At 50.4% G+C, this 15300-nt stretch overlaps 1 protein-coding gene across 1 annotated transcript in view; it reads right to left on the bottom strand.

Moving 5' to 3' along the window:
- Positions 1-15300, bottom strand: part of MED27 (mediator complex subunit 27) — a 205373-nt gene that overhangs the window by 7553 nt on the left and 182520 nt on the right. The window contains exon 6 of the mRNA XM_012639658.1: positions 14789-14830. Within this exon, the coding sequence (XP_012495112.1) occupies positions 14789-14830 (42 nt within the window). The remainder of the gene's footprint in view (positions 1-14788; positions 14831-15300) is intronic.

Raw genomic sequence — 15300 nt, 5'->3', positions numbered from 1 at the left:
GAACTACACAGACGGGAAGTTTGTTACTGCAGCACGCTCTCTCCTCTCTCCAGACTAACTTGCTCTCCTTGGATATTCATTTTGCATCTAGAAAACGAGCCACTGTGTTTGTCAGGTCTATGATTTCTGTAAGTGGTGGCACATCAAGTCCAAGCTGTGGCCAAGGAAATTTATTCTCCAGAATGGTGCACTCAAGACATGGTTCGCAGACCAGCAGTGTTGGTATCACCCAAGAATTTGGTAGAAATTTGTGCTCTTTGGCCCCATTCTGGACTTAGATTCCGAATCTCCACGGTGGGGCCCAGAAATGAAGTTAGCCTCCCCGGCTCTTTTTCGAGAAGCTAAAAGGTGTAAGAATGCGAATGTTAATGAGCACACACATCACCAGGAGGTCCTGCTAACAAGCGGATTCTGATGAGGCAGCTCTGGGCGGGGCTGCTGCATGTCCAGCAGCTGCTGGCAAGGGACCGGCTCTGGGCAGCCAGGCTGCAGCACTCCAGGCACTACAGGAAAAGGGCCCCCGAAGGGTTGGGCGTTTGATTCTGCGCATGAGACAAAGGAGCACAAATTAGGACAGTTTGTCTTTTTCACAAAGTGCTCAGCATCACCGAGTTTCACAGAGAGTGCCCAGGGAGGTAGGGAAATCGGTTCACAATAGGTGGGTACTTCCTTTGCTGAAAGGTGCCTTTTTTAGGGCCATGAGATAGTTTATTAACTTACAATAGCTACTGTTAAGGAGAGCTTATTATGTACCAAGCCCGTGTTCCCTCTCATTTCACTCCCAGTCACTCCGAGGTAGGTGCTATTCTTATTTACACTTCACAGAAGAGGAAATGGAGAGGCACAGACGCTGGGAAGATGCCCAAAGTCACACAGCTGGTGGGGAGTGATTGGTGTTTGAGCCCAGGCGCTGCGAGGTCTAAGCCTTTGCCTACCTCCCTGCCTACGGACCCCTTGGCTGGCTCTCCCACTCTGCAGACAAAGGCGGAGGCATGGGGCCTCGGGCAGCTCTGCCCACCGTCTCCCACCACAGCGACGTCTTTGCAAAGCCAAAGTCTTGATGCAAGGCACGGGTCAGGAGAGCTGCAAACGTGGTTGCTGTACAACAGGCTGCTTGAGAGTAGAACAAACTGCATTAACTAGGAAATGTCCCTCCAGATACGTCTGGAGCTGTGTACCAAAGCTGTTTGACGTCTGGCTCGTATGCAGGGCATCTAATTAGCTTTTCCATTACTGCTTGGCAATCTGGCCAAATGCAGCCTCTCTGTAAAAAGGTCCAGTATAAACTATACCCTTTAATTGCCAAATGGTGGCAGTTTTTTCCTAGTGTTGATGTGGTCATTTAATTTCTTCAACTTCCCACCACCAATTACAGAAATATTTTAACAGGAGGAAACAAAGCTGACTGATCTGCTGTTCTCCCTCCTCCCCCTCCCCTCCCCTGCTGGTTTTCGGATTCCTGTGGCTAAACCCCCAGGCACCAGGTAGAACACTGGAGCACTTCACCTACAATGATCTTCATTTTCGTCAAAACACTCCGCCTTCAATATTTTTTTGTTTTACATTTTTCAACAACAAAGTTGTTTTTTTGCTCAGCATCCAAGATGTGGAAAGAACAGGCCTGGGGCCAAAAAAACTTTTGCTATTAACTAATTTAAATCAACTCTGCAGCGGTGGAGGTTTGGTCCCCTTGTGTTGTGAAGCTAATGAGATTCAGTTGGAGATAAAAGCCACCCTCCCTCCTGGAGGAGGCCAGGAAGGGCACTAATGCTCCGACAAGAGGGAGGCCCTTCATCCTGCTCACGAGTGCTGGTTTGAAAAAAGGCTTGTGAAAAGATCAAAGTGGATGCGAACCCAAGGGGAGGGAGGGAGGAGAAGACAGGAAAGTTAACAATAAGCCAGTGAGACCGGACGGGACGCTGGTACAGCCGGCAAGGGCAGGAGACACTGCGGGCACAGGACAGACTTCTTAAACAGAGGGCAGTGCGCAACACGGGGGAGGGGCTTTGCTGGGGGACACCATCCTCCTCCTCCTGGTAAAGAAAAACCGCAGGTGCTCCAGCCTAGTTTGGGGTGTGTCCCCATCTCAACGCTGGCCTGCAGGTGATTTGCTTTCAGGAGGGTGACATCTCCATCGCCTGTCAGCAGATCCACCTTGCTTTATTAACTTTGCTTGCGCTTTTTTCCTTCTCCACCAACCAGGGCTTACCAAGATCCCCTCTCCCTCAGCTCAGAGCGACTAAGGGCTTTGCATACCCAAACCTACAAGAGAACTAAGCTGGGGGAGGAGAAAGGACTCTTTCAAGAGACCTTGAAACAGCTGCCAGTCAACACACTGGAAGAGGAGATGCCAGTCAAAACAGTTTCCCAAAGTTCCTCTGCCATATTGTGTGCAAGGAGCTCCTGACAGCCTTTGCTCCTAGAATCTGAGAGCTGGAGGGTGCTTCAGAGAGCACAAGTTATTTTAGCTAAGCCAAAAGTGGCACCGCCTGCAATAATAGCAGTGATTCACGTCGACATTTACTGAGCACCAACCCTGTGCGAGAGCTGGTCTACACTGCACAGCCTGGGGTGTGCGGCTCCTCTTACGGGAGCCCAGGCTCTGGATCCGCCTGTCACGTACGAGCTCGGTGACCCTGGGTGAGAATTAAATGGGCCAGTGCAGGGACATTGACGAACAGAACAGTGTCTGACACACAGCAAGCAACGCTAACTGTGCGCCATCACCGTTTCATCCGCTCTATCCCCACAGCCACCTTATGACAGAGGCACTGTTATAACTGCCATTTCTAAGTCAGGGAACTAAGTCACAAGGACGTCAGAACAAGGAGGTCAAGTGATTTGCCCAAGCCAAGGAGCTACTAAATAGCCGACCCAGGATTTATTCAGATCACTTGAACTCCAGCTTGCGTGTCCAGCTCTAAGCCCCACACCTGGTGGGCTCCCCCACTCAAGACCCTTCAGGGTGAACAGAGGCTGTGGGGGATAAGGAAAAGTGCCACATCCAGCCCTCTCCTCCCCAGAAGGAACCAGAACGCACCACTCCTGGGGTGGAGCTGGGACTGGATCCCAAGTCTCCTGACTTACACCCCAATTCTTATTCCTTATACAATGTTCCCTTCATTTCCCTGCCAGAAGCTTCAACTTGTCTTGTTCCCTGTCACATGCCAGGTAGCACTCCGTCCCAAACAGGGTCTGACACGGATATCGGCGGGTCCTTAAGACGACCTCCAGATTCAATGTGTCTCCCTGCCATGCACAAGGAAGGGGAAAATAGGGCAAATAAAGGCAGCATCATCAACCAGGCATGCACACATGCTCATTAAGGGAACTTGCCAGGCGTGGTGGCTCACCCTGTAGTCCCAGCTACTTTGGGAGGCTGAGATGGGAGGATTGCTTAAGGCCAGGAGTTCAAGATCAGCTGGGGCAATATAGTGAGACCCTGTTTCTAAAACAAAAAAAGGTGGGGGGCCTAAATACAGTACTATAAAGGGGGTGGTGGGGGAGTGGGGTGGTCCCATCAATCCTGTTGTACAACGGATGTGGCAGACAGTGCCTGTGCACTTCTTCCCACTCAGGACTGCCCCTGCTGCGGGGGCAGAGAGAACAGGTTTAGGTCCGGCAAGACTTTTCTGCTTAAGGTCAATCCCCAGAACCCAGGTTTTATGGCGATCAGTCAGAGCGTTGTTCTTGTGTATCAGGAAGAAAAGAACAAAGGACACGGTGGTGACACAGAAGGATCAGAGAGGCAGAGGGTGGGGAGAAAAACCCTCTTAACCTACTCGCCTTCCCCAGAAGTTTCCTCTTTTAAAAAGCAAGGGTGTGCTGAGCTTCTTGAAGGGGGAAAGTTGAGAAGATGACAATGCCAGTTACCAGCCTGGGATAGGAATACCGGCATAGTCTGCAGGAAGACTCCTCCCTCTGTTTCAGGGATGACCTGGTAACTTTCTTCCCCACTTTTTTCCCTAACAATTTTCTGAATACTTTCAACTTGGGGTATTTGATTTGATTTAAACAAAAATGTACAATTCCTGCTTGGAGGTCTTAAACAGTGGTCCTTGTATTCCTCAGTGATCCAGGGTTTGTCCTCAGGGGTTCCTGAGCCCCTGAGGTGTGCGCTCCTGGGCCAGGGGGGCGCACTGGCAGTGCAGCACACCGGCAAGGAGCAGACTCCAGAGACTACCAGAACCATCCCTCAGCTTCTCTAGGCTGGGGACTAGGACCCACAAGGTTAAAAAGCTCCCCACGGTGATTCTGCAGGTGAACAGGCCGCTGCGGCCACTGGCTGCTTCCCACCACCAGGGGGCAGGACTGTCGCTGAGCAGTGCTGGGCGCGAGCCGAGCTTCAGCAAGGGCTCAGCGGTAACAAACGTGGTGCTCTTCCTAAAGCAACGGACTAATGGCACGGGGCTGCTTCATCCGTGGGCACAGAAACATGAAGCCCGAGGCCTCGCCCTGCTAAGCTGGGAGAGCTGGGGCCTCCAACAATTAACAGTATTCCCCCCACCGCCCCACAACATTAATAGGAAAAGTTAAGTACTTTCATGTTTAAAAGCTGCTTATTTAAAAGAGAAGCCTGGTAGAGAGAGACCCAGGCCGTGGCGTCCCTGAAGCCGATACCTGCTTCCACACACTGAAGAGAAGATTCCCTCAGCCTGGGGTGAAGTGAACAAAAGGCAGCGGGGTGGGACACACAGGAACCCTCAGGAGATGGAGGTTCAATCCTGGATTTGTCACTCGTGGCCTGGGTGACCTCGGCTGCATCCCTCCCTTGCTGGCCTCTGGCAAAAGAGTGAGGCTGGGGGTCCTGCAGACCCCTCAGACCTAGGCTTCACTGGACGCTGCCGCAGGGGCTCAGCTGCCTGAGTAAGCTCTGCCCTCAGCCCTCCAGTGGCTAAATTAAAGCCCTTTGTACCTTTTGTTTTTGTTTTTTTTTTTAGAGACAGGGTCTCACTCTGGCACCCAAGCTGGAGTACAGTGGTGCCATCAAGAGCTCACTGCAGCCTTGAACTCCAGGGCTCAAGCCATCCTCCCCGACGCCACTACAGGCGTGGGCCACTGCGCCCAGCCTCTTTGTAACAAGGACAAGCAGATCCCAGGAGGCAGCAGGGGCGCCGGGTGCCGGGCTCCTGTCCCATTCCAGGAATCCACCTGCTGCCCTGATGGGATGTCGACCTCGTGCAGGCCTCAGTTTCTGGGCTGGTTAAAGAGAGTTTGGGAATTCAGTTCTGGAGCAGGGAGACCATCAGCACAGCACTGTTCTCTGTGCTGGAGATGCCTCCCCGCTCAGCGGGTTTCAACGAGACTCTGGAGCACACACTAATAGGCGACAAAGCCAAACATGTGCTACTTGCTGGTGCCCAGGCTGTTCCCACAACACAAAGAAATAAAAGCGAACTTCTGTCGGGTGGATATACTTTAACGTTACATAGGAGAGTTTGGGTCTCTACCAGGAGTTTTGCCAAGGACAATCCCACCCTTAAGGAGAGGGACAGTAGGAATCTCTTGGAAGGAGAAAACTCTTTGTGGGTTCTGCAGGCAAAGACGTGAACCTAGTGTGTTAAATGTTTAAAGAGACGGCAATCCCTGACAGCAATGTTGCTCCAAGGATGTGTACTGGTTTTATGAAGAATATTTAAAACAGTCCCAGAAGTACTCACTCCATGAAGAAGAGCCATCATTATTTCAAAATTGGAATGCTATGAAGTCAGTCCTGAAAGTGATATTCGGGGGGTGACGTGGAGTGCCACAGAGACACGCTTCTAAGATGGGGATGAAAGTACAGCAGAGCGGAAGCAGGGGATTTAGTTTTTATTATGCAGCTCCGCTCTCTAATCTGCACCCCGGATTTGTACACCACAGGTTCGGCAGGCCTAGAGGCCCGAAGAGGCGGCATCGAAGCCCACGGGGACTAGGGATTACTTAGACGAGATCGATATTTCCTTCTCTGCTTGATGAAGGAGCGATGCGAACGGGCTCTGAAGGGCTTATAACTGTCCGCCGCAGCCGGGCAGTGCTGCTCTGGGCTGGGACCAGAGGCAGGGCCGACCGGCTTGGAAGCGGGGAGGTGAAGGCACACACAGCTGCTCCACCTTGCCCAAAATCCCTGCTCACGCCTTTGAGATCAAGCTCTGTGTCTGCGAAGGCTGAGCCTATATATGTAAAGTACTTAATATGGTCTCTGAAACAAACCAGGGCCCTCTATAAATGAGTTTTTGTTTGGTTTGGGAGTTCCAACCCCACCCTCTTTAAAGTCTCAGCGAAGATGCCACTGATGTCCAGAAGGCAAGTCCCCAACTCCCTGGACCCCTGAGCGCAGACTGGTTGTAGAGGGCCTCCAGAGGCAGCTGCGCCTCCCCACTACCCCACGGCCAACTACAGGCCCTCGTGGATCCGGCTCCCAGCCATGTTTCCCTTCGGTCCCCACTTTCCACTGCAGCCATGCTGGCTGCTGCAGGAATCCACCCCTTCCCACCATGCTTTCCTGGCCCCGTGCTCAAGAGGTCCCTCTGCCTGCAATGCTCTTCCCGGGCTAAGCCCTTCTCACCCTTCAGGACTCAGCGCAGGGGTCCTCCCTGTCCCAGCCTGTCCTCTGGGCGGCTGGAAGGTGCCCTGCCTGTACTCCCAGCAGCAAGCCCCCTCTCTCGACACCCCCGCTGGACACTTGCCAGACCTGTGACCAGATGGCTCCCGTGCCCCAGGCTGTGCTCTCCTTGAGGATGAGGCCACACCTGCCTCACTCCTGTCCTCCCTGGGCCTAGCTAGGGGGCTCTGAGAGGAGTGTGGCTCAGCACGGGGTGCCTCTCACCTAGCAGGACCCTGAGTGAATGAGAAAGTGGGCAGCAGTCTATTTATTTTCGGCTATGGGGGAAGGGGAGCCAAGTGAGAGAGAGGGACGGGCAGGAGAAGCAGAGGTTGTGAGTGAGCACTGCCCGGGAGGAGGGAGCTGGGTGGGCAGGGAACCCTGGGGTAGATGTGAGGAACTCTCCGGGGTGCTGACCAGCCTTCCTCTCTTGCCAAAGGCCTTGTGCAGGGCTGAGAGAAGTCGCATGCAAAGGGCCCTTGACATTTCTCAGGATTAAGGAATTAATACTCTTCATTTAGATGAAAAGAAAAAAAGTTCAATGCTTTCCAGATGGTAAAATGCCAGATTCTGTTGCTGGCTGCCAGGAAAGTCCAAGCCCAAAGACACCTGAATTGTTCTGCACCCACTTGGTGTGATGTTATTTTCTGTAGGAACAGCCTTGCAGTCAGAGAAACATCCAAAGACATCTGGGCTCCTGAGAAAATACAGACAATACCACCTACTTCTCCGTCAAACTTAGGCAGCGACGGGAGAAGGAATGAAAGCTGTGGAGTGGGGATGAGCCCCGCACAAGAGGCGGCGCTGCTGCCAGAGCCAGGTACCCGGCCCCCAACCCCTGCTTTGTGGGGAAAACAGGACGTCGAGGCCCAACCTTTCGGTCTCAGGCACCTTCCTTCCAGGGATCACTGGAGGTGCCGCTAGCCCTTTCAGAACACTAGGGACTGATCTAGGTCCTGGGCCCATGATTCACCAGCATGTTGGGGCTGCCCAAAGGGCACTGCTGGGGCTATAATTCTGGGTGTCCTCTGCCCTCTTCAGCTCATTTTCTGATCTGGAGAAAAAGGGAAGGTGGATGGTACTTCGGTGGGAGTGGGTAGGTTTGTCCTGGCAGCTGGCTCTTTGGCTTACTTTACACATGCCAGAGCTGGATGCAAATCCAGGCCCCTCTGATTCTAGAACCTGTGCTCTAAAGCACCGTGCCCAGGTGAGGAGACTGGACGCGGGGGTAGCAAAGTTGTGAGGAGTGGTCAACGCAGCAAAATGCCTGTAGGAGGAAGCTTGGCCAAAGAGGAGGGAGGACAAATTTCTCCGGAGAGGAGAATGGTCATTGGAGACAGGCACATCAGAGAAGCTGACCAGGTCCTGGACTAGGGGAAGCTGTCCGCGGTGCTGCACGTGCAGTTCCCACACTGCTGGGCTGGAGCATGGACGCTTGGCAACAGTGAGGCGGACGGTTTTCCCAGAACAGCGTCAGATTCAGACATGGAGTAGACTGCATTCCGTGTAAGCCTTCAGGAAGAAATGGGCTACAGAGATGACAAATGACTGCTCTGTGACTGCTCTAATGGTAGAAAACCACGACCACTTCCAGGGCAACTCAGGACGCCCTAGGAAAGTCAGCAGGATGGGCTAGGCTTTCCTGGCTCAACTTTACCATAACACTGGGTACATGTGAGCGCCTCGGCCATCACCACACTCAGCAGCGGCTGAGGGAGCCTTGTGGAGGGAAGATATTGGGGGAAGATACTTGTTTTCATAAGAGGAAAAAAATGATCAAATCTGTTCTAGGTTTAGATGCTTATAACTATTCAAACAAGACCATTAAGAGAGAGGGTGGTGATAAAGGCTTTTCAGCTGCCAGGTTGAGCCTAACGAGCCCTCCCTATCATTCGCCGCTCTCAGGGCCCCTGAACCTTCTTGCAGGTAAGGTCTGCTTATCTGACCGGGCCGACGCAGCCCAGCTGTCGGCCGAGGAGAGGGCTGCCCTCTGGGACGCCCTGGGACTGCTGCCGCCCCTCCTTCCCTGAAGCTCTCCAGGAGCCTGGTAGCGGGCTCACACGCACATTCCTCCTGTTGCCACCGGCCAGAGCCCGTGGACAGGAGTCTAGTGTTCTATGTTAAGCTGCCCATCTGCCCTTGCCCCAGGGAAAGCCGTCCCTCAGTTCTGTCTGTTTGGGATACACCTGTGAGACAGCGACACAATGCACAAAAGCAGAATGAAAATGACACTCCATTCAGTCTTCGAAATGTAAGTTCTCTTCGTTGGAAAAAGTTAGTCGGCATTTGAGGGGCATGGGGATGGTCGGAGGAACGAGGACTTTCGGAGGCTGTGGAGTCCTCCAGGTGTGGGGGCCTCGCCTACACCGGCCAAGGGAAGGACTGAGGCTTGGCCCAAGGCCTTGGAACTTTCGCCACAACTTAGCCTCTTCCAGGTCTTCATCTGCGGCATTTGAAGAGATTTTTGAAAGGAAATGTAAATGAGGCCGGTAGGAAGAAATTTTAGAGATTTAAAATAATTTAATGACTATTTATCGAGCCTCTTTGGTGACATGAAATGCCACAGCAGGTACATATATGTGCTCAAGGTACATGTGCAGCACAGCCTGACTCCTAGGAGGGTGATGGCTCCCAGCCTCTGAGAACCACCCCATGCTGGGACACCCTCTCCTACATTGGCAGTGAGCGGCGCTACTTGGGTAGGTAACCAACTGTGCTAGGTACTCGATGTATCCACCACCCTATTATCAGGTATTCACCAAAATTTCAGAGAATTGAGCTTTTTAGAGCTGACTCAACCTCTTTCACCAAAAAATGCCTGGTGGCCACTCAGTAAACATACCTTGACAGTCTGTCCCCAGTTAGGGACCAGTTTTCCGTATTAAAGAAAGAATGAAAGAACGAATGAACATCGGAGGAAGAAGCAGCGGCACCCTGCCTGGACATTATCCACCGTCCACAGTGAGTGCTGACGGCGCGGGGCTGGAAGGGTTACTCGTCCCTTTGTTGCCCAGAGAACAATGACTGGGGACTGAGAGCTGGACATCCACCGGCTGCGACTTTTGTGCTTTGTCCTTTAGCTCTGAGTGAAAAAGCTGCGAAGCATGTGCCAGTCCCTCAGGTGCTGCCTCTCATTTCTCATCTGCCTGCTGGGGCTGGACACACACTCCACCTCCTTCTTCAGCCACCCCGCCAAGATTTAACGCAGTAAGTAGCTGTAGATTTGCTCTCCCTCTTCCTAAGTTACTGGATGAAAATGCACACTGTTTTGAAATGAGGAGGTTAAAGATCAAAACACTGACTGCCCCTGCAGAGTTTAAATGTCAGAAAAATATGAACACACTTGAAACCTTTCCTGGCTCTTTGTGATTCTGCCCTTTCAGACGGTCCCCCATTTCTAAGTCCCATTCTCTGAATCTACTCTGCTGGAGACTTGCTGGCTATAAAAAGCTTCTTCGCCCTAGGACCAAGTGCAAGGCGCCTCTGGGGGACCCCAGTAAATGATGGGAGCCTGTTGGCAGCCACGGACCCACAGCAAGCGGCCTGCAGCCCTCTGCCACTCCCACACCTGGGAAAGGCGTCTGAAGAGGAAGGGAGGAAAGGGCTTGCCAACAGTGTTAGCATCTGCAAGCAAGCGGAAGGCCAAATTTTGCTTCCTGTGGCAGGATCTGCTATAGAAGCTCAGGAGCTCTGGCTTTCACCTGGGGATTAGGATCCGGCAGGAAGAGAATTTGACAGGGGCGTGTCCCATTCTCCCAGCTCCTGACATTATTCTCCAGAAATAAAAAGGCGAGTGTAAGCTTGGACTGGCTCTTCGAGGCAGCCCCTCCCCAACCCCTCCCCTTTGTCACATTGAAGGGGACGACTTCAGAGGGCTTCCCGCCTTCCCAGCAAGCCCTCATTCTGTGGTGGCCCCTGCTGCTACTTGTGGGCAGGAAAACATATCCAATGCACAGTCACTGTGACCACATAATGAATGCCCAAGAAAGGGAGTCCTCGGCTTCTACACAGAGCAATGCAGGGGAGAGTTCCTCCAACAAAGCCGTGAGCTGCCGCTGGTAGCCAAGAATTCCCATCTCAGAGGTGGGGCGCAGTTACGGTACCTACTGGATACCACCGTGCTTAGGACACTTGGAACCATTTTCAGTGTGAGAAATCTCCTCTCACTGATGACCAAGGAACCCCCTCTTCCACGTTGTGCTACTCTACTAATGCACTTTATTCTGCTGTTTCCGGTTGAGCTTTTCTGGACGATGCTGATAACTAAACCCTACCCTGGATGGTCAACTTGGATGGGTGTAAGCAGGCAGAGGAAGGTGGAGGGGAGGCTTGCCACAGTGCTCCCAAACAGTGTCTTTCTGGGAAATGCTACAAGCAACATCAAATGGGATACCCCAAAATTTAAGTGGGTGAACAGGAAGAAAACAAATTCTGAAAGACAGCGGATTCTAAAAAGTGAAAGCTTTTTCACTCGGAGCTAAAGGACAAAGCACAGAAGTCGCAGCCGGCTGTCCAGCTCTCAGTCCCCAGTCATTGTTCTCTGGGCAACAAAGGGACGAGTAACCCTTCCAGCCCTGCGCCGTCAGCACTCACTGTGGACAGTGGATAATGTCCGGGCAGGGTGCCGCTGCTTCTTCCTTCCTATATTCATTTGTTCTTTCATTCTTTCTTTAATATGGAAATACGAGACATGTTGCCACCTAATCCCTTTCCTTTGGCGATTTGGGTTTGAAATGCTAAACATCACCACATAAACTACGACAGACCTTCTGAATCTGCAAGGGCAAAGCAGTCCCAGCTCTGTGTTTAGTGCGGGGCCTGGCTGTGGCACAGGAAGGTCCACCCACTGGCCACCATCCAACTCGAGACGAACGTGATGAAGCAAGCACAGCGCAGCCGCAGCTCTCGGACGGACGCCACGCCACATGTTCTTCATGTGCTCTCCCACCGTCTTCCGCAAGCACAGCGAGAAGACGTTTTTACAAGATCCCAAACCCATTCCACACGACCATGACTGTTTTACTTTACAACTCAGTAAAGTTGAAAGCTTTACTGAGAAAGATTAAGCTTAATTCTATACTACATTATTTTCCAATACATTCCTTCATTTGGTACCAAGCAGAAGATGTTTCAGTAGGAAGGAGAGAAGACTCTTTAATCTACTAATTCTTACCTGTCCCTGAAAGAAAAGGACTTCAACGTTACCTGCCTTTAGTTCTAATCAGAGAGGACTAGCACCTCTCCCCATTTGTGGTTCTTTAATCGAGTACAGGTCAGTATCAGAGGTCAAGTCCATTTAGTTAAAAATAGGTAGAAATGATAAAGAAACTCAGAGAGGGTTGTGCACAAATACAGATGATATGCCACTCAACAGCTGAAATAAAATTCCCATCCCTTAGAATTCATCAATGTTTACTGCTTGAAACATGTCATACAAACTATAAGGAAGGAATTGGCGGGTGCTCTTAAATCTCTCCAACTAGACTAATATCAAATTTAAACACTGCTTCAGTGTGTTTTTGCAGTTTTAAGAAAATACAAAGAGTGGCTGGCAGGTTATTTTCAGGGGAGGTCGAGTAGAAATATAGCACTATCTCTCTAAATCTATGCTTTACCAAATCTGTGTTTCACACATTTTACAACTTCCCAATAAACTTTGTTTGCATTAAAAAATAATACTACAAGAACATCAAAAAAAATGTGCAAAGGCAAGCATGCGCAAGCCCGTCCCTCATAAAAGGTAATGGACTAGAAATGGGGCGGTTGTTAAATACCAGGTAATGGGCTACAATGCTCACGGCCCTCCTGACGTCGCCATCAGCCTTGTGTGGAGCCAGGAGTGGGTAACTCATTGCAGTGCCGCAGAGGGCACTAAGAACCAGGTTTAAGGGAAAAACAATTGTTTTAATGTTCCTCACTATTAAAGCAAAACAAGATATAGATAATGAGCAGTGTTCCTTCTCCTTAGAATGTTTTCCAACCAGACGCTGGGGGAAAAATTACAAGAACAGTCATCATGGAAAACGTTAGCATTTAAGGCTGAGACTTAATGCCTGCTTAACAAGTAAACGCCCCAGGTGTGGTAACTTCCAAGAATGCTAAGATTGAAAATGCAGTTACCTGCACTAAAGCCTACACCTGACCACATCCTTCTTTCCTTTAGGATCCAGACCCAGGGAGGGAGGCTATTTTCTCCATTACGATTCTAGAAAGCTGAGATGGGTAAAGAAGTATTAAAAGAGGAAGACTATGATTTTCTTTGTTAAATAAACTTTTATTTTGGAACAGTGTTAGATTTACAGAAAAGTTGCAAAGGTGGTACAGAGAGTTCCCAAAACCCTCTCACTCAGTTTCTCCACTGTTAGCACCTTCCATTACCAGAGTACGTGTTGGAACTAAGAAACCAACATTGGTTACTAATAACTAAACTCCAGTCTTTATTTGGATTTCACTAGTTTTTCCATTAGTAAGCCCTGTCTGTTTCAGGATCCAGTCCAGGGCTGGATAAATACCAGGGCACGTTACATTTAGTAGTGATAAGTTCATGGATTTTTAATGCTTATGCAGGCTCCCTAAATGTGCAGGTTTCAGCCTTGGACCACTCCCCTAATCCTAGGCACCTGCCTTTTGCTTACCTCTTATCACTGTAAAGGGGTCCAGGGGACAACACGAATTGACATAACAGTAAGTACCATTAGCAGGTGGTCCATTATGCCCCTCTGATACAAAAGCCCCTGCTCACTGCTTAATGGGTATGACATTTCCTTTTGGCGTGATGAAACGTTTTGGAACTCGACAGAGGTAGTGGTTGTACAACACTGTGAATGCACCAAAAGCCAAGGAATTATTCACTTTAAAATGGTTAATTTTCTGTTATGTGAATTTCACCTCAATTTAAAAAAAAGCCCTATGCCTCCTGGACACACACTTTGGACACAACCTATTACTCAACATGGGAATAACTTGGGCCAAGCACTCAAAATTACGCCCCTTCTCTGTGTCAGTCTCTTCAGTGGTTTCTCACTGAAGTGAGAATAAAATCCAAATTCTGTACCAGGGCCCAGAGGTACCGCCCTGACCTGGGCCCTACCTTCCACCTCCGCCCGTCCCCTCATTGCCCGCGGGGTGTTCCACCACGCCGGCTCCCATCAGTCCTTAGACTGTGCCAAGCCTTCCTCAACACAAGGTTTCCGGGCTGCTGCTTCCGCTGCCTGGGAATCCCTGTCTGCGGCTTTTCACACGGCTGGCCGCTCCTCACACTGCCTGCCTCAGTTCAAGTGCCCCCCAAGGCCTCCTCTGACTACACCAGTCTGAAGGAGCTCCCCCTTCTGTTCTTGGTCACAGCCCCTAGTCAACAAATTGGAATTATTTATTAAGTCCCTCGTCTGCCTGATTTTCACCTGTATTCCTAGCACTTAGCACAGTGGCTGGCACATGGCAAAGGGGCTTGGGAGATACCTATTGTTGAACTTGATGAGGGAATGAGTGGAATGACGACCAGCTCTCTCTACTTGCCCTGCTGGACGAGAGCAGAGACGGAAGACGGATGAGGATGGAAGAAACTGGCTGTTGCCTTGCAGGGAGTCGGCCCTGAGTGCTGTGGGGTTTCGGGGTTGGGGGGAATCCTCTTAAGCCTTAGGGATTGAGTTGGTCCAGGGAAGGGACCCTTTACCACTGGGAACTGGGGAAATGGATTTTCTTTAGTCACTTTCTCTTTTTCTAACATTTCCCACACCAGTGTTTCATAAGGAAGCCCAGTAACTGGAAAAGATCCAGAGCATAAAGTGGGGGCAGGGTCGGCCTGCCTCCCTCAGCCCAGGCACCTGCATGGACCACTAGGGCTCGGGGAACCTGAGTTTCAAAGTGGGGTTGAGCTTGGAACAACTCAAAGCCTCTGACTTTTTAAGACATAATTTACATACAGTAAAACTTACCCTTTTGTAGTAATATAGTTCTGAGTTTGGACGTATGTGTACAGTTGTGTAATTACTACAATTAAGACACAGAATATTTCCATTGCCCCAAGTTCCCTCGTGTTCCCACCAATCTGATTTCTGTCCCTAAGGTTTTGTTTTTTCCGGAATGTCATATAAATGGAATCAGACAGTGAGCAGCCTTTTATGTCTGGCTTTTTCACTTTTAAAAAAAGCCTCTGATCGTGTTTTCCTAATGCCTCTTGAGTAAGAAGCAAAAAGTAAAACTTACCTTCTGGAATACTTGATAGTTGGATTTGGACCATATATCAAGCTGGGGGGACAAGAGATAAAAATCATCAGCATCAGTATTAGGATTTGGGACCCCAAGAAATGAGATTGTAACTGCTGTTATCTTTATTAAACTTGAAAAAAAAAATCCTGGTTATAGAATAATAGAAACTTAGTGTTGAAAAGGATCTTAAACGTCCTACTTCAGTTTCCTCTTTAGCAGTCCGCAGGTGATTTAAGAAAACTAAGTGAAGAAATGCAGGGAAGTCAACCTGAGGCACTTGTTGCTTCCAAGGCTCACACGAGCAGAGCCCCTTGCTCACTTCCCTAACCTCGACTCCTGCCACAGCTCTCTCGCATTACACGACATGCCAACAAAGGTCCTGCCTCAGGACCTTTGCACTGGCTGTGCTCTTTGCCTGGACTGTTTTCCCCACAGCCCTCATGTGGCTCTTTTTGTACTTCCTTTAGCTCAAATGTCACCTCATCAGAGAGGCATTTTCCAGTTACCCT

Source organism: Propithecus coquereli, unplaced genomic scaffold (assembly GCF_000956105.1).
Source record: "Propithecus coquereli isolate 6110/MARCELLA unplaced genomic scaffold, Pcoq_1.0 Scaffold142, whole genome shotgun sequence".
Classification (NCBI taxonomy): domain Eukaryota; kingdom Metazoa; phylum Chordata; class Mammalia; order Primates; family Indriidae; genus Propithecus; species Propithecus coquereli.
The sequence above is the reverse complement of the archived record's forward strand: the minus strand, read 5'-3'. Positions and strand labels throughout refer to the sequence as shown.